This window comes from Solanum dulcamara, chromosome 10 (genome assembly GCF_947179165.1).
Source record: "Solanum dulcamara chromosome 10, daSolDulc1.2, whole genome shotgun sequence".
Lineage (NCBI taxonomy): Eukaryota > Viridiplantae > Streptophyta > Magnoliopsida > Solanales > Solanaceae > Solanum > Solanum dulcamara.
In genome coordinates this window covers 24,388,140-24,413,105 of record NC_077246.1, presented here as the reverse complement: position 1 = coordinate 24,413,105, position 24,966 = coordinate 24,388,140, and the positions used below count along the sequence as shown (strand labels likewise).

Here is a 24,966-nt window from a genome sequence, read left to right as displayed (position 1 = left end):
TTTATTTTTCAAATACATAAACGTAGAAACACGATAATTCAAAGTACATATATTGAAAAATATGAAATTAAACATCAATTAAGATCCTTAAAAAAATCTTCAACCTCCAAATGAGTAATATCATTGAGATCATTTAAATCATCATTCCTAAAAGCCAGATTTGCTTCAATATTATCATTATGCAAAGGCCTTTCCTCAACATTATTTTCGAACGCCAAGTGAGATTCTATCCGAGCATTAGAAGAAGAGGCACCACCTCTATTTGCCTTTCTTTTAAAAGAATTTTGATAAAGTCTTACAAAATGCTCAGACGTCCGACATTCATTTTTCCAGTGGTCTTTCATGCCACAACGATGACAGTTACTTCTTGAAGGGCCATTTTGAGAACTTATATTGTTCTCCCTTTTATGTTGATCACCACCACGATGATTATTATATCGTCCTCTGCCATTGTCACGCCCACGCACATTATTGCGACCTTGCTTTTTATTATGTCTTCTTTCAAACTGGCCATGTGCTTTTACCATATTTGCCTCCGGTAATGGAGCAGTTCCAGTGGGATGTGCTTCATGATTTTTCATTAAAAGGGCATTATGTTGCTCAGCCACCAGAAGGCATGAGATCAATTTAGAGTATTTTTTAAAACCCTTTTCACGATATTGCTGCTGTAATATTACATTAGAGGCATGAAAAGTAGTTAGTGTCTTTTCTAACATGTCTTCATCATTTATAGTTTCCCCACATAATTTTAATTGGGAAGTTATTCTAAATACAGCAGAATTATACTCAATTACAGTTTTAAAATCTTGAAAACGTAAGTGCATTCACTCGTAACGAGCCCTTGGCAATACCCATTGCCCTGAGGTGGTCATACCTCCCTTTTAAGTCTTTCCACAATTCAAGTGGATCTTTCACTGTCAAATATTTCGTTTTCAGGCTTTCATCTAGATGATAACGAAGGAAAATCATAGCTTTTGCTTTATCCTGACTTGATGTTGTATTTCCTTCAATTATAGCATCACCAAGACCCTTAGCGGTAAGGTGGATTTCAGCATCAAGTACCCATGACAAATAATTTTTTTCAGAAATATCAAGTGCCACAAATTCCAATTTTGACAAGTTTGACATGATGAAAATTAATTTGATAGTAATAAAGACAACTTTAAAATTAAATTTATTTACTAGCTATACCTGATATAAGAGTTAAATTTTTCTGAAAAATTAAAGATTCGTGCTGATAACGTGTTGTAAAATACACTAATTTAATAATATAAGGAGGAGAGAGTAATTGAAAGGAAAACAAAACAGATGAAAGGAAGTTTTTATATATCTGTGTATCTCCATTTACATTATAAAACGACTCAATTTATAGAAAAGAAAAAAGGGACGTAGGGGAACAGTTGAGGGTGGAAAGGAAAAGGAAAAATAAGTGAAAGGAAAGTAGTGGAACATCCACTTCTTCCTAATACTTAAAAATATAGTATAATTAAAGAAAGATGGTTTAAATGGAAGTAGCACTGTGTAGCATAAGATAGAGAGGGTAACACGTATCAAATGTTTTTGCAAAAAAGAGTTAGGTAAAACACTAGTCATTGGAAAACAGAGTTGGTATATATCATGTGATTCATGTGCAGGGGCGGACCTACCTTGTGCTATCTTGTGCTGAGGGTTCATTCGAACCCTCTTCGACGGAAAATTGTACTAGTTATATATGATTAAAATAATTTTTATGTATATAAAATAGATGTTGAACCCCCTTCGACTAACTCATGTGTCTACTTATTTAAATTTTGAACCCACTTATTTAAAATCCTAGATCCGCCACTGTTCATGCGGAGGAAATATTAAAATATATATGAGGAGACTCGAAGGTTTGTGTATATAGATAACTTTCCAATAATTTGTCAGACTAGTTAGATCTGTTTGCTTAGGCGTGAGAATGGAGGAAAATAACGTACCACTTCTTACTTCAACTAAATGGCCTGAAATTACAACTTCAAAGGTTTCTTTTGATGCCGATGAAGATGATTTGGATGCAATTAATGGAGTGAAAAACTTGATAAAGGAATTTCATTACGAATCGAAAAAGCTATGGTACTTAGCCGGACCTGCCATTTTTACTTCCCTTTGCCAATACTCATTAGGTGCTGTTACTCAAATCTTTGCTGGACATGTTGGGACCATTCAACTTGCTGCTGTTTCTATCCAAATCTCTGTTATTGCTGGATTTTCAGAGGGAATACTGGTACCTACCTATTACTGTTAATCTTAATATTATTTCACTGTCAATCATGTGAATTAAGTTGTGATACCTGGAAATCGTTTATTGCCCTTATGTAGTGTTGGGCAATCTACTCCAAGGATCATTTCTTTAACAAATTTACATATTTATTTTATAAGTAACTTTTTTTGACAGTTGGGAATGGGAAGCGCATTAGAGACGCTGTGCGGGCAAGCATATGGAGCTAAACAAATAGATATGCTTGGTATTTACATGCAGAGATCATGGATAATATTGAATGCAACTGCACTAGTTTTGATGTTTTTGAACATATTTGCCACCCAAATTCTAAGGTTAATCGGACAACAGGAGAAAATAGCGGAATGGGCAGGGCAATTTTCGTTATGGATGATACCAATGGTTTTCGCTTATGCATTTGAGTTTCCTATCATGAAATTTCTCCAAGCTCAAAGCAAGATCATTACTATGGCCGTCATAGCTGGGATTTCATTTGCTATGCACACTTTGTTAACTTGGTTGTTTATGTTGAAATTGGGGTGGAGTTTGGCCGCTGGAGCAGTGGTTCTAAATTTTTCATGGTGGTTCATGGTGGCTGCAAAAATGATGTATATATTTTGGGGGAATTGTGGTGAAGCTTGGTCTGGATTTTCATGGGAGGCCTTCAAAAATCTTTGGGAATTTGTTAGGTTATCTCTTGCATCTGGGGTCATGATATGGTATGTTACTCTCTTTTCATCAATTTTAATTTATGGTAGTAGAGTGTCGAAAATATTAAATTTGGTTTGTTTAAATTACTGCAGCTTAGAACTTTGGTATTTCATGTCGTTGATTCTGGCCGCGGGATATGTTAAGGATGCAGAAATCGCAGTCGATGCTACTTCCATATGGTATGTTACCTTCACTCACCTACTCCCACTATTTTTTTATTTTTTTTTAATAAGGTCATTTATAGTTATACAAATCTTTATAACTTGTTTTAGATCATAAATTTATAAATTTTCATTTTAAAAAAAAAATTGCGTACAATCAATAACAATAATGCCACATAATTGAGATGGGAATGTTAAAATAATTTTTATTTTAGTCTATGAAACTTGTATAAGAGGTAAACATGATTGACGGCTATGGTATTTGTCTTTGTGGGCAGCTGTGAGATGTGGAAAAGGGAGACGGATGAAAAGTAGGATAATAGAAAAGATTGTTTGTAAATCTGGATCACTAGAAAAGCTGACTTGTATTTTATTTTGGGTTTTGAAAAGTCAGTGTAGTTGATTTTAAAAACAATGACATTTTGCAGGAAGAGTTGGGAGATAAAATACAAAACATGATTCATCTACTCATATTTTTTTAAAAGTAATTTAAACAATATAGCTAGGCATTATATATGTTTGGTTAATTGGCACAAACGTTCAATAAACGATGAGAAATGACAAGAAAAAAAGTATATTTTAAAGTTTAATAAGATATTGTATTATTATAAATGCATAATAATAAAAAAAAAACAGTAAATTAGAGTCTGAAGATTGAGAAGTAAATTTTTTTATTATGTTTAAATGCAAAAAAGTGCTAAAATTATTTTTTGGACAAACTATAAGAAAAGTAAATTATACTTCCTCTGTGCCAATTTATGTGGCACTTTCCAATTTTGAGATTCAAATAAATTTATCTTTGTTTGTAAATTTTTCATATATCTTTAAAATATTTGAAATTATCAATTATTGTGATTTATAATATTTTTTACATAGTTTGTCAATATATAGATTTCATTTCAAAAAATTTGAAGATTCCATACGCAAATTCATGGTCAAACTAAAGTTGTTTGATTCTCAAAAATTAAAAAGTGCCTCATAAATTGAGACGAAGGAAGTACTTATTCATGAGATATTCATTTTGTAGTTAATAAGAGCTGAAATAATGAACGCACACATACATGGTAAATTTTATTTTTGTTCACCTACTATTACAATTTACAAACTAACACGATATGAATTGCAGTGCAAACATAATAGGATGGACGTTCACGTTGTGTATTGGATTCAATGCCGCAATAAGGTATGTGGTTTTGTCTAGTAAAGTATTAGTATTAATAATATATCGAATCTATATGAGTCTATGCAATATTGAAAAGAAGTTAAGAGTATAATTTTTGAATTTGTGTAGTGTAAGAGTATCAAATGAACTAGGAGCAAGTCATCCAAGAAGAGCAAAGTTCTCAGTGTTGGTTGTGTCAATCACTTCACTTGTAATTGGTGCTTTGCTGACTCTTTTACTCATTCTTACATGAAGTCAATACCCACTTTTGTTTACAAATAATGTCAAAGTACAAAAGATGGTATATGACCTTACTCCTATATTGGGACTAACTCTCTTCGTCAACACGCTCCAACCTACACTCTCTGGTATGAACTTACACTACTTGGTTATATATTGTAGAAATTGATTTCACTTTAATATAGAAAGAACGGTTTTTAGCCAGATGCAAAGAAAGAAAGAAAATTCTGCCTTTTGGAGAAATTGGAAAAACTTTCAAAATGTTATAAAAATAAACTAAATTTAGCAAATTAATAAGAAGGATAGAGTAAGAGAAAGACAGAAAAGAGAGAGTTCTTGCTATCTTTGTTTGTATTTTACATTGCCTTATTTATAGGCAGAAAAGTAATAATTAGGGGAGGGGAAATTTAGTGGAGGAAAAGAGATGGAAAAATGAGAAGAAAATGATGAAAAAGAAAAAGAGAAAGGGACGTCCTCAAAGTAAGACATCCACTTTTTAACACTTTCCCCTGGATGTCCACGTGTAGTGTGCTTCATTAAAATTTTTACAAGAAATAATATATACATAATTATTCCGAACACCCATAGATGTTGTGCCTTGTTAAAACCTTACTAGGATAAACTAGTGGGAAAAAACCTAATAAAGGACAAAGAGTGCACACATCTGGTTATACGCCTTATTATCAAGGCGAATAGCCTTAATTAGATAATCTAGGAGTTGCGTCTTAATCTTATTATTTGTGCTAACAATTTCGCAAACGCCGGATTGTGAGATGATAAGAGGCACACGTGAGATCATCTAGATGATGCATCTATTAGGACCATAAAATATCTAAACAATCCATTAGGTGGATGAATAGGCCCACATATATCTCCATGTATATTCTCTAAAAATTCAAGAGATTTGATGCCAACCTTCAGGGTTGATGGTCTGATAATTAATCTTCCTTGATAATAAGCATCACATGAAAATTCATCATTCATAAGAATCTTCAGGTTCTTTAACTAATGTCCAGTCAAATTTTCAAGAATTTGTCTCATCATTATTGATCCAAGATGACCTATTCGATCATGTCATAGCACAAATGTATATTTTTGCATAATATAGGCTAGACAACAAAGTTGATAATTTTTCCAAAATATATTTCTACCCTGAGACACTCTTTTGGCTATACCAAGGTATTCAATATTCATTTCATGTAGTGTCTCAACATGATATCAATTTCTGCAGATATCTTTAAAACTTAACAAGTTTCTTGGAGATTTAGAAAAGAATAGTGCATCTTATATAATAATCTTTGTCCCCTTAGGTAGAAATATAGTATCTCTTCCAGAGCCTTCAATCATTTTCGAATTACAAAAAATTGTAGTAATATTTGCTTTTCTTCTAAGCAAGTTGGAAAAATATTTCTCGTCTTTAAAAATGGCATGAGTTATTCCACTATCAATTATACAAATATCCTCGTGATTGATCATTGATCCAAATAAAATGAGGCATATCCATATTTTTCTTCAAAAAAAAGTTAATATTATAATTAAACATAGTTCATTATACAAATTTTATTTATTTACATGGATTAGAAAAATACAAGCATATTATTTAGTATAGACAAATAAAAAAGAAATTATTTAAGTATTATTAGGCTTATCAATATTTATATTTTTTTATTGGAAAATTAAAGAAATCAGCTACCAGATGCATAGGCTCAATATTATTTTCAAAGATAAAGTTTGTCTCTGGATTATTTTCTGCCCCCTTTAAGGATGCTTGATATAACTGAATCAGATGTTTTGATGACCAGCAGGTCTGTGACCAGTGCCCCATACCTCCACATCTGTGACATATACTTTCTGAATTTTTCTTTGATATTAGCTTCTAGCTTTTCACTTTTCATTTTATATTGCTGATCATTTTTCGGTGCCAGATGAGTATCATGATTATAATTTCTTCTTCGATCATGACCACGAACACGACTGGGGCCATGACATCTCTCTCGTTGGTTATAGTTTGTCTGATTCACTTCAGAGAGTGGCAAAGAACCAACGGACCGATTATCATGATTTTTCATTAACAGTTTATTGTGATGTTCAGCAATAAGAATGTGAGAAAGAAATTCAAAATATTTATTAAAATCCTTTTCGCGATATTGCTGATACAGGAGCATATTCACGGGTGGAAATGTGGAGTATATTTTTTCAAATTTGTTTTGCTGAGTGATTTCTTCTCCGCATAAATTTAACTGTGCTATAATTCTAAACAAGGTAGAATTATATTCAGTTATATTTTTAAAATTCATTAATCTTAGATTTAAGCAATCATGACGTGCTTGTGGAAGGATGACTAACTTCAGGTGATCATATCTTTCTTTTAGATTCTTCCACAGTTTAAGAATTTTTTTTAATGTGAAGTACTGTAATTTTAACCCCTCGTCAAGATGATAGCGAAAAAATATCATGGCTTTGGCACAATCTTAATTAGATGTCATATTGTCATCTTTGATGGTGTCTGTCAGGCTCATCGATTCTAGGTGTATTTTGGCATCTAGTGCCCATGACGAGTAACCTTTTTCTGATATATCAAGAGGAAAAAATTCAAGCTTATAGATATTCGACATTTTAAAAAAATAAAATTCTTACCATTTTGTTACCTTCTTAAAATTGTTCAAAGTGATGGAGGCTCGTGCTGATAACGTGTTATATAAACAAACTAAACTTAGCAAATTAATAAGGAGGAGAGAGTAAGAAAAAGAGAGAAAAGAGAAAGTTCCTGCCATCTCTGTTTGCATTTTATATTGTCTTATTTATAGGCAGAAAAATAATAATTAGGGGGGAACAAAACTTAATGGAGGAAAAGAGGAGAAGGAAAAATGAGAAGAAGAGGAAGAAAAAACAAAAGAGAAAGGGACGTCCACAAAGTGGACATCCACTTTCTTAACACAAAAATAACTTTTTGTTTTTACTAGTTTCAAAAAGAAATACTTTCTTTGTTGCTATTTAGGTGAAAACATTTTGTTAACGGCATCTCTTATCCTAGCACCAAATTTGATGGTGCAAAGTAATTTCAATCCACTGTATCAAAATTTATATCAAAAATGAATCTTTTTTTCTCTCTTCATTATTTTATTATTATTTCTTATTACATTTATATTTTCTTATTATTTTATAAAAGAAAATTATTTTTAAAAAATATTCATTATATATAATTTTTATATTATTTCATATTATAGTCATTTAGTATAAATTATTTTATATTATAATTTTTTAAATAATATAAATAGCTAGCAAATATTACATATTATAGATAATAATGAATAAAGGGCAGCCCGGTGCACTAAAGCTTCCGCTATGCGCGGGGTCCGGGGAAGAAATTATTAGGAAGTGGATATTCCACTACATCTTTTTTCCTTTCTTTATGTCCCTTTCCCTTTTTCTTTTCCCCTTATTTCCCTCATATATGTCCCCTCAACTTTCTAATACTCTGCCTGCAGTGGCTATAAAAGGCCACTACTATTATGCATATGAGTACACAGAAACGAAAATAAGAATATCAATTCTACTCTCTCTAAATTCTCTTACTCTCCTTTTCTTTATTAATTGTCGAGTTAATTAAGTTTATATTTATAACACGTTATCAGCACGAGACTCCGGCTAATTTTCAAGGTAACAAAAGTGGTAAGAGTTTTATTTTATTTTATTTTTATAAAATGGCAAATATTTCCAAAATTGAATTTGTTGCTTTGGATATCTCTAGAAAAGATTACTCCTCATGGGCACTAGATGCTGAAATTCATCTTGAATCGATGGGTCTGGCAGACACCATCAAAGATGATAACACGACATCTAGTCAAGACCGTGCAAAAGCTATGATTTTCCTCCGCCACCATCTTGACGAGGGTCTTAAATTACAATATCTTACATTAAAAGATCCCTTGAAATTGTGGAAAAATTTAAAAGAAAGGTATGACCACCTGAAGTTGGTCATGCTTCCACAAGCACGTTATGACTGGTTAAATCTGAGACTGATGGACTTTAAAAATATAACTGAATATAATTCTGCTTTATTTCGAATTATAGCTCAGTTAACTTTATGCGGAGATGAAATCACGGAACAAGATAAACTTGAAAAAACATACTCCACATTTCCACCCGCGTGCAGCAGCAATATCGCGAAAACGACTTTAAAAAATATTCTGAATTACTTTCTCACCTTCTTATTGCTTAAAGACATAATGAACTATTAATGAAAAATCATGATAGTCGGCCAGTTGGTTCTTTGCCACTCCCTGAAGTGAATCAGGCAAATTCTAACCAACGAGAAAGAGGACATGGCCCCAGTCGTGGTCGTGGTCGTAGTCAAAGAAGAAATTTTAATCATGATGCTCGGTTGACACTGAGAAATAACCAGCAATATAAAAGGCAGGGTAAAAAGCCAGAAGCTTTACCGAAGAATAATTCAGAAATAATATGTCATAGATGTGGAGGTGTGGGGCACTGGTCGCGGATTTGCCGGTCATCAAAACGCTTGGTTCAGCTATATCAGGCATCGTTAAAGAGGGCAGAAAATAATCCAGAAATAAATTTTATCTCTGAGGACAATATTGAGCCCATGCATCTGGATGTAGCTGATTTCTTTAATTTTCCAGAAGTAAATATGAATGTTGATAAGCCCGATAATATTTAAACAATTTTCTTTGTTGTTGTATGTATTAAATATTATGTTTGTATTTTTCTAGATCCATGTAATAAAATAAAATTTTTGTATAATAAATTATGTATTAATTATAATATTTACTTTCTTTCTTTGTGAAGAAAATATGGAAATGCCTCAAATCTTGTTTGGATCAATGATAAATCACGAGGATATTTGTGTAATTGATAGTGGAACAACTCATGCTATATTTAAAGACAAGAAATATTTTTCCAATTTACTTAGAAGAAAAGCTAATGTTACTACGATATCTGGCAATTCCAAAATGATTGAAGGCTCCGGAAGAGCTACTATAATTCTGCCTAAAGGGACAAAAATTGTTATAGAAGATGCACTATTTTCTTCTAAATCCCCAAGAAACTTGTTAAGTTTTAAAGATATCCGCAGAAATGGATATCATGTTGAGACATTAAATGAAATGAATATTGAATATCTTGGTATAACCAAGAGTGTCTCAGGCCAGAAATATATTTTGGAAAAATTACCAACTCTGTCATCTGGCCTATATTATGCAAAAATTAGTGCAATTGAAGCAAATATGATCGTAAACCAGAAGTTTACTGATCCAAATATATTTGTACTATGGCATGATCGAATAGGTCATCCTGGATCAATAATGATGAGACGAATTCTTGAAAATTCAACTGGACATCCTTTAAAGAACCAGAAGATTCTTACAAATGATGAATTTTCATGTGTTGCTTGTTATCAAGGCAAATTAATTGCCAGGCCATCTACCCTGAAGGTTGGCATCGAATCTCCTGGATTTTTAGAGCGTATACATGGAGATATATGTGGACCTATTCATCCACCAAGTGAATTGTTTAGATATTTTATGGTCCTAATAGATGCATCATCTAGATGGTCTCATGTGTGCCTGTTATCATCTCGCAACCTGGCGTTTGCGAAGTTGTTAGCACAAATAATAAGATTGAGAGCGCAATTCCTAGATTATCCAATTAAGGCCATTCGCCTAGATAATGCTGGAGAATTTACATCCCAAGCATTTAATGATTATTGCTTATCAATTGGGATAAAAATTGAACATCCTGTTGCTCATGTTCATACTCAAAATGGCCTTGCAGAGTCATTTATAAAGCGCCTACAATTGATAGCAAGACCTCTACTAATGAAAACAAAATTGCCAATTACTGTTTGGGGTCATGCTATTTTACATGCAGCAGCACTTGTACGTCTAAGACCGACACATTATAATAAATATTCTCCGTCACAATTAGTATTTGGTCATGAACCAAATATAGCCCATTTAAGAATTTTTGGTTGTGCGGTATACGTGCCTGTAGCACCACCACAACGTACAAAAATGAGCCCTCAACGAAGGTTGGGTATATATGTCGGATTTGACTCACCCTCCATAATTAGATACCTTGAACCATTGACTGGAGACTTATTCACTGCTCGATTTGCAGATTGTCGGTTTGATGAAACAATTTTCCCGCCATTAGGGGGACAGAAAAAGGAACCGAAAAAGAAAAAGAAATTGCGTGGAAAGTTTCATCACTCTCACGTTTTGATCCACGTACCCGCACATGTGAACAAGAGGTCGAGAAGATCATCCACTTGCAGAAAATAGCAAATCAAATGCCAGATGCATTTACTGATTTGAAACGGATAACTAAGTCACATATCCCTGCAGTGAATGTACCTATCCGGATTGATGTCCCAAAAGGACCATCTACAAGTATCATAGCTTCTGAATCCCAAACACGCCAGAAGCGTGGTAGACCGTTGGGTTCAAAGGATAAAAATCCTAGAAAGAGAAGCGTAAGAAATAATAAAGATGATACTACAATAGAACCTCCTGAAGAAGGTCAAGATTTGAGTAATCCTGATATTCCTGAAGAAATCAGTGAACCCGAGACTCAAGTAAATGAAGAACTTTCAATAAATTCTTTCGGTGATGAGATAAATTTAGATCGATCTAAAATCACAGTTGATAATGTGTTTGCATATAATGTTGCACTTAATCTCATGCAAGATAGTGAAAGTCTTGAGCCTAAATCCGTCGAAGAATGTCGACGTAGATGTGATTGGCCAGAATGGCAAAAGGCAATACAATCAGAATTAGACTCACTTGCTAAACGTGAGGTTTTTGGACCTGTAGTCCAAACCCCTGAAGGTGTAAAACCAGTTGGCTATAAATGGGTTTTTGTTAGAAAATGAAATGAGAGAAATGAAATTGTAAGATATAAGGCACGCCTTGTTGCACAAGGATTCTCTCAAAGACCCGGAGTCAACTATGAAGAAACATATTCACCGATTATGGATGGAATAACATTTCGATATCTCATCAGTTTAGCTGTACATAAAAATCTTGAAATACACCTAATGGATGTGGTTACAGCTTACCTTTATGGTTCACTTGATAATAAAATTTACATGAAAATCCCAGAAGGATTAAAATTGTCTGAAGCATGTAAAAAGTCTCGGGAAGTATACTCAATAAAATTCCAAAGATCATTATATGGTCTGAAACAATCAGGGCGTATGTGGTATAATCGCCTAAGTGAGTACTTAATAAATGAAGGTTATATTAATGATGTTATTTGCCCATGTGTTTTTATTAAGAAAACGGAATCAGAGTTTGTTATACTCGCCGTTTATGTTGATGACATAAATCTCATTGGAACCCCTGTAGAGGTCCAAAAGGCAATTGAATATCTAAAGAAAGAATTTGAAATGAAAGACCTTGGAAAGACAAAACTTTGTCTAGGTCTGCAAATTGAATATTTAGCAGACGGAGTTTTTGTCCATCAATCTGCCTACACTAAGAAAATCTTAAAAAGATTTTACATGGACAAAGCACATCCATTAAGTACTCCAATGATTGTTCGATCACTTGAAGTGGAAAAAGATCAATTTCGACCTCCAGAAGAGTATGAAGAAATTCTTGGTCCTGAAGTACCATATCTCAGTGCTATTGGTGCACTTATGTATCTTGCTAATGCAACTAGACCTGACATAACATTTTCTGTTAATTTGCTAGCAAGGTATAGTTCATCCCCAACGCGAAGGCATTGGAACGGTATCAAACATATTTTGCGATACCTGAAGGGTACTATTGATATGGGTTTGTTTTATACTAACAAAGGTTACGCAGACCTTATTGGTTATGCAGATGCAGGTTATTTATCAGACCCACAAAAAGCTCGATCTCAGACAGGTTATCTGTTTACACACGGAGGGACTGCTATATCATGACGATCTACAAAACAGTCCATTGTTGCTACTTCTTCAAATCATGCTGAAATAATAGCAATTCATGAAGCAAGTAGAGAATGTGTGTGGTTGAGATCGATGATACAGTTCATCAAAGAAAGATGTGGTCTGGAAAATAATGTTAAAATACCCACAATTATATTCGAAGACAATGCCGCGTGCATAGCTCAATTGAAAGGTGGCTTCATAAAAGGAGACAGAACGAAACACATTTCACCAAAATTATTCTTCACACATGATCTTCAGAAGAATGGTGAAATTAATGTACAACAAGTTCGTTCAAGTGATAATCTTGCAGATTTATTCACAAAGGCATTACCAACATCAACTTTTGAGAAGCTAAGGCATAAGGTTGGAATGCGCCGTCTCCAAAATATCAAATAAAGTTTTCATCAGGGGGAGTAAAATACGCGCTGCACTCTTTTTTCCTTAACCACGATTTTGTCCCACTGGGTTTTCCTGGTAAGGTTTTTAATGAGGCAGCAATCAAGACGTATTATCAGATGTGTGTACTCTTTTCCTTCATTAGGCTTTTTTCCACTGATTTTTTTAGTAAGGTTTTAACGAGGCACACAACATCTATGATGTTCAGAATAACTATGTAAATTATTTCTTGTAATTTTTTTTGAGGCACATTACACGTGGACATCCAAGGGGGAGTATTAGGAAGTGGATATTCCACTACATCTTTTTTCCTTTCTTTATGTCCCTTTCCCTTTTTCTTTTCCCCTTATTTCCCTCATATATGTCCCCTCAACTTTCTAATACTCTGCCTGCAGTGGCTATAAAAGGCCACTGCTATTATGCATATGAGTACACAGAAACGAAAATAAGAATATCAATTCTACTCTCTCTAAATTCTCTTACTCTCCTTTTCTTTATTAATTGTCGAGTTAATTAAGTTTATATTTATAACAAGAACTATATAGTTATCTTTGAGAAAAGCTCTTCAACTTTTTGACCAAAAGTCATGTAAAAAAAAGAAATATCCAACGAACTAAAACTACTGTGTGTACAATATAATGGAGAGCTAAGTGTGAGTTAATTATACAATAAGATTCTTCCTCCATGTATTATGAAGAAAAGATTTTAACAAAAAATACTATCAGTACAAAAAAAAGATTAAAAATAATATAGCTATCCCAAAAACAAAACAAAATGTCGACACTCAATTGGCACTGATAGCAATTTATCTCGTTTAGCAATTGGCATTATCCTTAAAATAATATGCACGCACCATTTTGCATCATGTTATATGGTAGTTGAGACATTGACGATGATGTCACGCATTGTATTGGGGTAGCATGGACAAAATAGAGGCTTGCCTCTGAAGTCCCGTGTGATAAGAAGGTACCATCCAAACTTAAGGGTAAGTTCTACAAAATGGTGGTTAGGCCATCATTGCTATATGGTGTGGAGTGTTGGCCAGTCAAGAACTTTCATGTTCAGAAGATGCATGCTGCGGAAATGAGAATGTTGAGATGGATATGTGAATATACTAGGAGAGATAAAATTAGGAACGAGGTTATTCGGGAGAAGGCGAGAGTGGCCTCTGTGGCAGACAAGATGAGAGAAGCGAGACTGAGATGGTTTGGGCATGTGTAGAGGAGGTGTGTTGACGCCCCAGTTCGGAGGCGTGAGCTGTTGGGTTTGGGACTATGCGTAGGGGTAGGGGTAGGGGTAGACCGAAAAAGTATTGGGCAGAGGTGATTAGACAAGATATGGTGCAACTTCGTATCACCGAGGACATTAACTTATGCCGGAAGGAGTGGAAGTCGCGTATTAGGGTAGAAGACTAGTAAGGGTAAAAGGTTAGCAGGGGTAGAATATTGTCTTGTTCTGTGATAATTTAGGGCTGGTCTTAGGCCTAGGCATGCAATTATAGTTGTGTTGTTATTGCCCTTGATTATCCCATTATCTTGATATTGGTATTGTGCTTGTTTTCTAGAATTTACATTGTTTTTTGTGATTCTCCCTTTCTTGGGACTGTTACTTTGTGTCGAGGGTCTTTCGGAAACAACCTCTCTATCTCCATGAGATAGTGGAAAGATTTGCGTATACTCTATCCTCTCCATACTCTACTTGTGGGATTTCACTGGGTATTTTCTTGTTGTTGTTGTTATTGTTATATGGTAATATATATACTCTGCAAAAAAATTCATTAACTAAACTTTTCAATATGTTGTACATAAAATATTAATGTTTTATTTGCATATTTTGTGGATGTTCTTAATTAATAAAATAATGTATGTGTAACAACAGGAGTAGCAATTGGAGCAGGGTGGCAAGAACATGTGGCTTATGTGAACATAATATGCTATTTTGTCATTGGAATTCCTTTGGGTCTCTTTCTTACCTTTTTCATCAATTGGGGAATGCCGGTATTAATTAATCATTTTATCTCATCTTATTCCTAATATTTTGTTTTCATTTTTAATCTTTATATTCTTCATGTGATGATATATATAAGATGTATGTTAATGTTAATTTATTTATTTTCCTTTAATTTGTTTCCAGGGTATGTGGTATGGGATGTTAGTAGGAACTACATCTCAGACAGCTGTTCTTATTTGGATAACTGCAAAAACTGATTGGGACAAGGAGGTAATCTACAATTTTTCTTGAGTTTTTCCAACATCTTTAGTTTCACAAGGAATTAGAAAATACAGATGAAAATCACCAAAAACATACAAATACTTTAAATTATTGTTTCTCCGTTAAATTTATGAGACAATTTAATTAATTAGACATGAATTTAAAAAAGAAAAAAAATAGTACCACATAATTTAAACATATAGAATAAGTTTAATACTTTTACGCCAACTCCTCGTAAAACTTGATATTAATGTTTAGTGTGGATAAATGCAGGCTTCTGTTGCTGGAGAGAGAATAAGGCAATTAGGAGGAAACAAAAGTGTGAATGTGATTGATTAGAGCTGGGCATAAATACTGAAAAATTGAAATATTAGACCAAATTGAACTTTTTCAGTTTTTCGATTTTGATATTTCGATTCATATTATTTGTAACTTCGATTTTTCGATTCGATATTCAGTAACACAATTTTTATATTTCGATTAACCGGAATTTACGCACTACTATATATTGTATAATTTACATACTATATTAAGTCTAGACACTTTTATACATACTACACTATATTGGATATTTTAATTATTAAATACTTTTATAATTATTTCCTTTCCTAGCTTAGGTTTTCAGTTCACTTTTCATTTTTCCCCATTATGCCATTCATCGACCATCGTTCTCAGTTCTCATTTCTCAAATCTCAACTTTTCACTCTCAGCACTCAATCTAGATGTGTTTGCTGATACAATATGTGTGTAATGATGCTATTAAATAAGTTGAATACTTGAATTGCACGGGATGACCATTGATCAAGTTGGTATATAGAACGTTAGTATCTGGTGGAGAAGTGGTACTGACTTGTATTGCTAGAATTGTATTTGAATTATGATTAGTACACAGAATTCCAGTTTCTTGAATTTGCTCATGTGATAATATTTGTGCTTGCTTTATGGATAGAATCTTTGGTTAGTACACGATACGAGTTTTTGGCCAAAAACATTCTTAAACTATATCATAAATTTAAATTATATTTTTAAAATATATTTTTTGACAGAAAACATCCCCCAAGTATTTGAAAGTTAATAATTCTCATCCTTTAGTTAGATATTATCAAAAAATTAAGGGATCCTACAAAAATATGTGCAATTCATGTGAATAAAAAGTTTTTTTTGCATAATATGTTACCTTCTATAAAAAGGTCTTGAAAAAAAGAATATTAAAAATCGTGGAAATCATTGGTTGCTGAAACAAAAAATGTTAGGAAGATGTGAGGATACACGATCTACTCTTCTTCTCTTTTACCAACGGAAAGAAACTGAAACGTAATTATTTTCACCTATTTTAAAGTCGAGCAATAATTTTTCGGTGCAATACAGTACTAGTCACGTGGAGGACTCAAATATATCTTAACTGGACAATAATAGTGTGGATCTGTCTGGTTAGGGGTGAAATGGAGGAGGTACCACTTGTTACTTCAATTACACATTCAAACGCTTGTTTCGATGATATGGATGCGATTAATGGAGTGAAGCTGTGGTACTTAGCCGGACCTGCCATTTTCACTTCCCTTTGCCAATAATCATTAGGTGCTGTTACTCAAATCTTTGCTGGATATGTCGGAACCATTCAACTTGCTGCTGTTTCTATCCAAATCCTTGTAATTGCTGGATTTCAGAGGGAATCATGGCACCTACCTATTATTATAATCTTATTTCACTACTTCCTCTCAATGGAAAATGTTAAAAGAGTCCCAAAAGGTTTCCTTTATACAATTAACATCTCATTAGTCACTCATAATTTATTTAGTAGAGTCATTCAACTTTAAATCGATAAACCAAATTTATCATAAAAATAAATTATTTTTCTATGTTAGGTAAATCTTAAAAAAACATTTAATCCGACTGTTTAGATCCCTCTATTATCTGAGAGTCATCTTTAAGTTTGAAAATTTTAGGGGCTTTAATTGAACAGCACAAATCACATTTCTAGTGTGAATTTTGTTAATTAATTGCTTAAGGTAAGGTCATGATCAAACCAAAAGGAATTGGGGTGACCATTCACACCCACACAGTAATGCGCTAAAAATCACACTGACCCAACATAAATTACAAGGGGAAAATTTGATTAAGCCAAGAATGATATCTTAGACATTTGATCCGTTTCTAATTGTAAATTGTCATCGTGATCTATTAGCATTAGCTGACAAATATAAAAATGATATCTGTTGACTCTAACTAAACATTGTCCACACTTTCTTACCTATGTTTTATTGGTTACTCCCTCTATTCTATATTAATTAAATTTTTAAAGCTTTTTTTATTATTCAAAATAGTTAAATTGTTCAAAATTCAAGAGAAATGTTTGATTTTTTTTCATGTTCTCTTTGCATTAATGAAATTTTATAATTTTCTAGGAGTTAAACTACACTACTTACAAAGTTATACTCCAATAAGAGACTATTTGTATTTATAATTTCACATTTAATTATTTTTATGGGGCCGATTAAACAAAAGGATAATAGAGGAAAAAATGGTTAAAATTTTGTCTTTGAATGATCTTCTTAATATGTGTGCATTATCTTAGAAATTCAATTAATATGAAATGGAGGAAGTATAAGACAATAAAATTATAAAATTATAAAATTATAAAATTATTTTTCAACATATTGATAATAATAGACCTATTCCAAAAATATTATTCATTAAATTAAAACTATTTGTTGAGAACTCCCACAATTGCTTATATTTAGATTAGAAAAAAAATCTGAAAATATAAGAACTATTTAAGATCAACGTCGTTAACCTTTTTACTCAAGCACCCTATGTTTCAAAGCAAGATCTACTATTGATGTGCTATTTTCTTTATCCAAAAAACACAACCTACGTCTTTTTTTTTTGGTCAAGGTCGAGCTATTATATAATTAAGAGGATAAATTCTTTATCGAGTTTTGAGGGGCATTCCGCACTGATAAAAGATTGGTCCTGGTATGGCCATTAGTGCTGTCATTTCAACATGAACTTGTTCTTACAAAAAGAGTTCCCGCTGTGTCTACCTGTAAACAATTCCTCAACATACATGGGGGAACTTCAAAAACAGTAGGTTGCCCAGCTTTTCATTCCTAGATCCTTCCTTTGCCAGCGCATCCTTTACTCTGTTCTGTTCCCTGAACATGTGCTCCGTTGTTTCTCTCGTTTGCTGCATCAAAGACCAGCATTTGTATAATAAAGGTAGCCTTTTGTGACCATGGAGATTGCACTCATAAAGTCAGCTTTTAGCTCTATCGGCTCTATGTTTCTAGATTTTGCCAGTCTTAGCCCTTGGAGAATGGCAAGAAGTGTTGTGAAAATGTCCTCCATTTGTATAGTTCTTGATTTAGCTATTAGTTTTAATTTAGAGATTGAACTTATGGATGTGAAGATAATTTTTCTTCACGGTGACCTAGAAGAGGAGATTTATATAGAACAACCTGGGGGCTTCAAGGTAAATGGTAAAGAAAATTTTGTGTGCAAAATCAAGAAGAATCTCTACGGGCTAAAGCAAGTTCCTAGAGAATGGTACAAAAAGTTTGAATCTGTTACGGGGAGAGCAAGGCTAAAAGAAGACTTCTTTAGATCATTGTGTATTAGTATAATAATTTTCTGACGATGATTTTATCATCCTCTTGCTATATGTGGATGATATGTTGATTGTGGGCGGGATTGACAAGTTGAAGAAAGACTTGTATAAGTCTTTTTCTAAGAAATACTTGGGTCATGCCATGTAAATTTTAGAAATGAGAATTACTCGTCTCAGAGATGAAAGGAAGATTTATCTGTCACAAGAGAAGTACATTGAATGTATACTTGAGCTCTTCAATATGAAGAATGCTAAGTCTGTTAGCACACTTCTTGTTGGTCATATGAAGTTGAGCAAAAAGATGTGTCTACAACTAGGGAGGAAAAAGAGAACATGGCCAAAGTTTCATATTTCTCCGTTGCCGGAAGTCTAAAGTATGCAATGATATGCGCTAGACCTGATATTGCTCACGCAGTTGGTGTTGTTAGCAGATTTCTCGACAAACTAGGAAAGCAGCATTGGGAAGCTATAAAGTGGATACTCAAGTATCTGAGAGGAAGCTCAGATAAATGTTTGTGTTTTAGAAGATCAAATCCAATCTTAAAGGGCTATGCAGATGCTGATATGACAGATGATCTTGATAACAGAAAATCCACTACTGGCTATTTGTTTACTTTTTTAGGGGGAGCTATATCATGGTAGTCAAAATTGCAGAAGTGTGTTGCATTGTCTACAACTAAAGCTGAGTATATTGCGGCTACTGAAGCTGGCAATGAGATGATATGACTCTAGCAATTTCTTCAAGAGCTTGGCTTGCATCAAAATGAGTATGTCGTCTATTTTGATAGTCAAAGTGCAATAGACTTGAGCAAGAACTCTATGTATTATGCAAGGACAAAACACATAGATGTGAGATATCACTGGATTCGAGAAAAGATAGAAGACGAATCTATGAAGGTTGAAAAGATCTCTACAAATGAGAATCCCACAGACATGCTGACTAAAGTGGTAACAAGGGACAAGTTTGAATTGTGCAAAGAACTTGTTGGCATGAACTCTCTCTGAGAAGATGAAGATACTTCCTTCTAGTGAATGAGACTAGAGATGGAGATTTGTGGGGGTCCATCCCATCAACTTTTTTTTGTCAACAATTCCTACAATTGTTTCTCAAAAGGAACAATCGAAATTTCAGTCCAAAATGGCTGCCCACTTCTTCAGCAAATTTGCAATTGCAAATTGCTGATGTTTGTCAAACAAAGTGAGCTATGGTAGAAGCTCTTCAGCTTCTCATTTTAGGCATTCAATTGTCAGATAGAGAGAAAAATATTTGAGCTGTGAGGTATTTCATAAACTATAAGAAAATAGTTTGTAAAGAAAAATAGAGTGTGAACGATATTTTATGTAAGGTGGAAACCAAAAGAGTGTTATTCCTTTTGAGTGTGTGGTAGTTATTTTTGAGTATTGTACTTGGTACTACCAATGTAAAATTTCTTACTATAGTGATATAAGTTGCTCCTCTTGGCCCGTGATTTTTTTCTTATTTAAAAAGATTTCCACGTAAAATTCCTAGTATCATTATTTTTCTATTTTATTTCTACTATTTTGATCATATATATTTTTGTGTCAGTCCATTTTTTCCAATAATTTGATATCAGAGCAAGGTTTTATCTGAGTATGCTCTATGGTTGCAAAATAGTCTGAACTTCCACATCAGAAAAGATTTACTTTGTTTTGCTATAGTTATATTTTTTGGGGAAAAATGATGGAAACCAATACTAGTAGAATAATTACTTTGAATGATGTTAATTATGTCATTTAGAAGGAAAAAATGGAAGATTTGCTTTATGTCAAGAATTTTTATCAACTAGTCTTTACCACTATAAAGCCTGATAAAAAAATATATGAAAAGTGGAATCTATTGTACAGACAGGTATGTGGATTTATTAGACAATGGGTTGACAATAATGTGTTGAACTATATTTCTGGGGAGACACATGCTCGTACCCTATGGTAGCATCTTGAGAGCTTGTATGCTCGGAAGACTGGGAATAATAAAATGTTCTTAATAAAACAAATGTTAAGTTTAAAATATCATGACGGTTCTCCGATGACAGATCACCTGAATAATTTTCTGAAAATCATGAACCAGTTATCTACTATGGACATTAAATTTGACAAAGAAATGCAAGGCTTACTTCTACTTGGTTTCCTACCAGACTTTTGGGAAACATTTAGAACTTCATTATCAAATTCTGTTCTGGATGGTGTGATCTCTATGGATTCCGCCAAGAGTAGTGTCTTGAACCAAGAAATGAGAAGAAAATTTCAAGGTTCTTCTTCTTCTTCATAAGATGTCTTGGTAACTGGCTCCAGGGGGAGAAATAAAAATTGTGGTTCTCAAAATAGAGAACATAGCAGAAGAAAATTCAGAGGCAGACTTAGGGATATTAAATGCTATCATTGTGGCATGAAAGGGCACACAAAGAGGTTCTGCTGAAAATTGAAGAGGGAGAACAAAGAAAAAGAGGAACATAAAGAAGATGGTAATGAAAATTGCCTAGCCACTGTCTCTGCTGAAGATCTTGTTACAGTCCTTGATGCATATCTAATAAATATTACTTGTGATGAGTCAAGATAGGTTGTGGACACTGATGCCGCATATCATGTGACATCAAGAAAGGAATTTTTCTTTTTCTATACTCCTGGTGACTTTGGAACCTAGAGTATGGGTAATGAGACTGTATCTAGGGTGGTTGGTGTTGGTACAATCTGTTTGGAAGCTAGTATTGGAACTAAACTAGTTTTGAACAATGTAAAATATGCACCTGATGTTCGTCTACACCTAATTTCTGTTGGTGTTCTAGATGATGAAGGATATGTTAGTACCAATGGTGGTGAAAAATGTAAACTTATTAAGGGTTCCTTGGTTGTGGTTCATGGTAACAAACGTTGTGGTCTATACTGGACTATGGCTTCTATTTGTGCTAATATGGTGAATGCAATTGAGAGAGATAACTTCTCAATGTTGTGGCACAAGAGTCTTAGCCACATCGGTGAGAAATGACTCAATGTTTTGGACAAGAAGAAATTGTTGTCTGATTTTCAAAGTGCTAAATTAGAGAAGTATGAGCACTGCTTGACAGAAATACAAAACAAGGTCTCCTTTAAGTTTAACCCTCCTTCAAGAAAGACAGAGTTTCTTGAGTTGGTGCACTCTAATTTATGCGGTCCAATGAAGACAAAGACACTGGATGGTGCACTCTATTTTGCCACTTTCATTGATGACTTCTCAAGAAAGCTTTGGATCTATGTATTGAAGACTAAATACCAAGTGTTGGGTGTCTTTAAGAAGTTTCAGACTTCAGTTGAAAGAGAAACTGAAAGGAAACTGAAATGTATTCGTACTGATAATGGTGGTGAATATTGTGGACCATTTGATGAATACTACAAGAATTAAGGTATTAGACACCAGAAGACTACTCCTGAGACTTCTCAGCTTACTGGGTTGGCTGAGAGGATGAACTAGACCTTGATGGAAAGAGTTAAATGTTTGCTTTTTGAAGCAAAATTGTCGAACTCTTTTTGGGGTAAGGCCTTATTGACCGCTGCACATGTTATTAACTTATCTCCTACTTTTGCTTTGCAAAGTGATGTTCCAAATAAAATTTGGTATGGAAAAAATGTTTTCTATGACCATTTAAGAGTATTTGGTTGCAAAGCTTTTGTACATATGTCAAAAGATGAGAGGTCAAAGTTAGATGCCAAGACAAGGTGTTGCATCTTTGTTGGATATATCCTTAATGAATTTGGTTATAGGCTATATGATCCAATTGAGAAGAAGCTAGTGAGAAGTCGCGATATCTTCTTCATGGAAAATCAAACCATTGAAGATATTGACAAAGCGGAGAAGCCAAAATCTTTAAGTTCAGATAGAGTAGTCCATCTTGATGAAGTTCCTCATACAAGTGTGAATGATGTTGATGGGCTTGATGATCATTGTGATGCTCAAAATCAATTCCCAGATCAATATATTGATGTTGATGATAACAATGATATTGTTATTGACGATGTACCTTCTCATGAAGTTATGGACGAATCAAATATTTCTCTTAGGAGGTCTACAATACACCGTATTCCTTCCTCGTGATATTCACCTAATGAGTATGTGCTACTCATTGATGGGGGTGAACCAGAGTATTATGAGAAAGCTATGAAAGATGAACATAAGGATCAATGGATTGAATCCATGCAAGATGAGATGAAATCTTTGCATGAAAACCACACTTATGAGTTGGTGAAATTGCCTAAGGGCATAAGGCCTTTGAAGAACAAGTGGGTGTTCAAAGTCAAAATTGAAGAACACAGCTTGAGGTCCAGATATAAAGCTATATTGATTGTTAAAGGATTTAGTCAAAGAAAGAATATTGACTTCTGCCTAGATTGCATCTGTGTGTTCTAGAATTTTACTAAAACCAAAAACCCAATTTCCATTATGATCCTTTATCACTCCCCCAATTCCCCCTGTTCCTATTTTTTTTGGCTTACCGATCCATCTATGCTAAGTTGGTAGGAGCCCTGAGGAGGTACGTTCCATTTGATTTAAATATTTTATCTTATTTTTGTTGAGGATGCATTGATCATGATATAATATTTAGTAGTGCTAGCTATCACATGGTAAGTTTTTACCATGTATTTATTATTCTAAGACACATTTTCGTTTCTACCCAGAGTGTCATCCAGTTGGAAGCATTTATATGCGAGGGATCTATCTTAGTATTGGGGTTGGTGTGACGAGACAAATTCTTTCAAAATATTCTTGGTCACACCTAAATAGATAGAATATTGTGAACCATGTGACTTTGTCAATACTTTCTGAATCAAGTCATCTACTCGGGAAACAAAAATCATTCCCCTAAAACTGAGCACACTATATGCATCAAAAGTTGCATCCTGTGATTTGTCAGACACCATGTTCCTTCTAAGCTCATTCAAACTCCCATTGGCTAATCCATAATGACGGGAACAAGTCATTACATCAATTTTCTAATGTCTTTGCTATAAATGATCCTGGTAAGCTACACTACTTTCTTGGTGTTGAGGTATATTATCACACATATGGATTAACCCTTATTCACTCCAAATAGATTAGAGAACTCCTTCCTCGTGCCAATATGGATGGAGCAAAGCCAATTGCTAGCACCTTACCACTTCATGTCTTCTCAAATGTGGTTTCAGCTAGTCGCCCAGATGATCAGCGATCTACCAATGGTTATTGTATTTTCTTGGACCCAACTTAGTGTTATGGAGCTCAAAGAAGCAATAAGTGGTAACACAATCGAACACCGTAGGTGAATATCGTGCCTTAGCTGTGGCTACTGCTGAAGTTACCTAGCTGCAACATCTTTTTCAAGAGCTTCGTGTCTCTCTTCCTCAAAATTCCCACACCATGGTGTGATAATTTGTCTGCTAGATACCTCACTGCCATTCCTATTTTTCATACACTGATCAAGCATATTGAATTTTCATTTTCATTTTGTTCGAGAGAAAGTAGCCTCAAAAGACTTGAACGTACGCTACATCAATTTCTGGGATCAATTAGTATACATTTTCACCAAAAGCCTTCCTTCTCTCTAGTTTCATCTCCAGCGTTCATGTCACGTCCCGGAAGGGTACCCTAGACGTGGTCGACACTCGAAAGTTATTTCTGGACTTCAAGCGAACCACTTGGTCTAGTCACACTTTCATTCAATCACATTCTATCAGCGGAAGACTCTATTATGGGTTACTTACCATAATATAAGGCCAAAGGCCAAACAACTATCAAATCAATAATCAGCTAGAATAAAAGTAGTCAAAGCGAATGAATCATCATTCCCACACTCTAGTCTATGGAGCCTCTATCAACAATCTAGGAGGTGCCAATGACAAGTCCATGGCTACCAACAATCAAAAATAAAGGAGATAAAACAAGCTATAAAGATAATCTCAGCACCCTTCGGAAACTAGGAGGACTCATCAACTGACCGGAGGAAAAGGGATCTTCAACGGTGCGCCAGTTGATGATCTCGAGTATCTGTCTCTTCATCATGAAATGATGCAGGCCAAATAGCATCAGTACATGGAATGTACGAGTATATAAAATGGCCGAATGAAACAACATCAGAAAGATTCAAACCAATTCGGAATCTCAACTCAGAAAGAAGAACAACTCAATCAAGTATCCTAAGTCTAAACAAGAATATGGTTTAGACGGGACCAATCATATACAATTCAACCCAATCCAACTCAGAGTACTATCAAGACCTATATGGGAGTTTCTCTTATCCGACAACCATCACTTATGAGCCAGTGATAGTAGAATAA

General features: G+C 34.0%; 1 protein-coding gene across 3 annotated transcripts; it reads left to right on the top strand.

Moving 5' to 3' along the window:
• The first annotated feature begins 1,881 nt into the window (after nucleotides 1-1,881).
• LOC129871093 (protein DETOXIFICATION 29-like) lies at nucleotides 1,882-15,583 on the top strand. 3 transcript variants are annotated; one of them, XM_055945964.1, is made up of 8 exons: nucleotides 1,884-2,245; nucleotides 2,417-2,958; nucleotides 3,043-3,129; nucleotides 4,238-4,294; nucleotides 4,403-4,491; nucleotides 14,724-14,842; nucleotides 14,979-15,065; nucleotides 15,330-15,583. In XM_055945964.1, the coding sequence occupies exons 1-8, from the start codon at nucleotides 1,940-1,942 to the stop codon at nucleotides 15,393-15,395; spliced, it is 1,353 nt and encodes a 450-aa protein (XP_055801939.1). In that variant the 5' UTR covers nucleotides 1,884-1,939; the 3' UTR covers nucleotides 15,396-15,583. The 3 variants fall into 3 exon arrangements, 2 of the variants coding, with proteins under 2 accessions (XP_055801939.1, XP_055801940.1); XM_055945965.1 differs by lacking the exon at nucleotides 4,403-4,491; XR_008762185.1 differs by lacking the exons at nucleotides 14,979-15,065; nucleotides 15,330-15,583 and having other exon boundaries at nucleotides 1,882-2,245; nucleotides 4,403-4,641.
• Nucleotides 15,584-24,966: the final 9,383 nt, after the last annotated feature.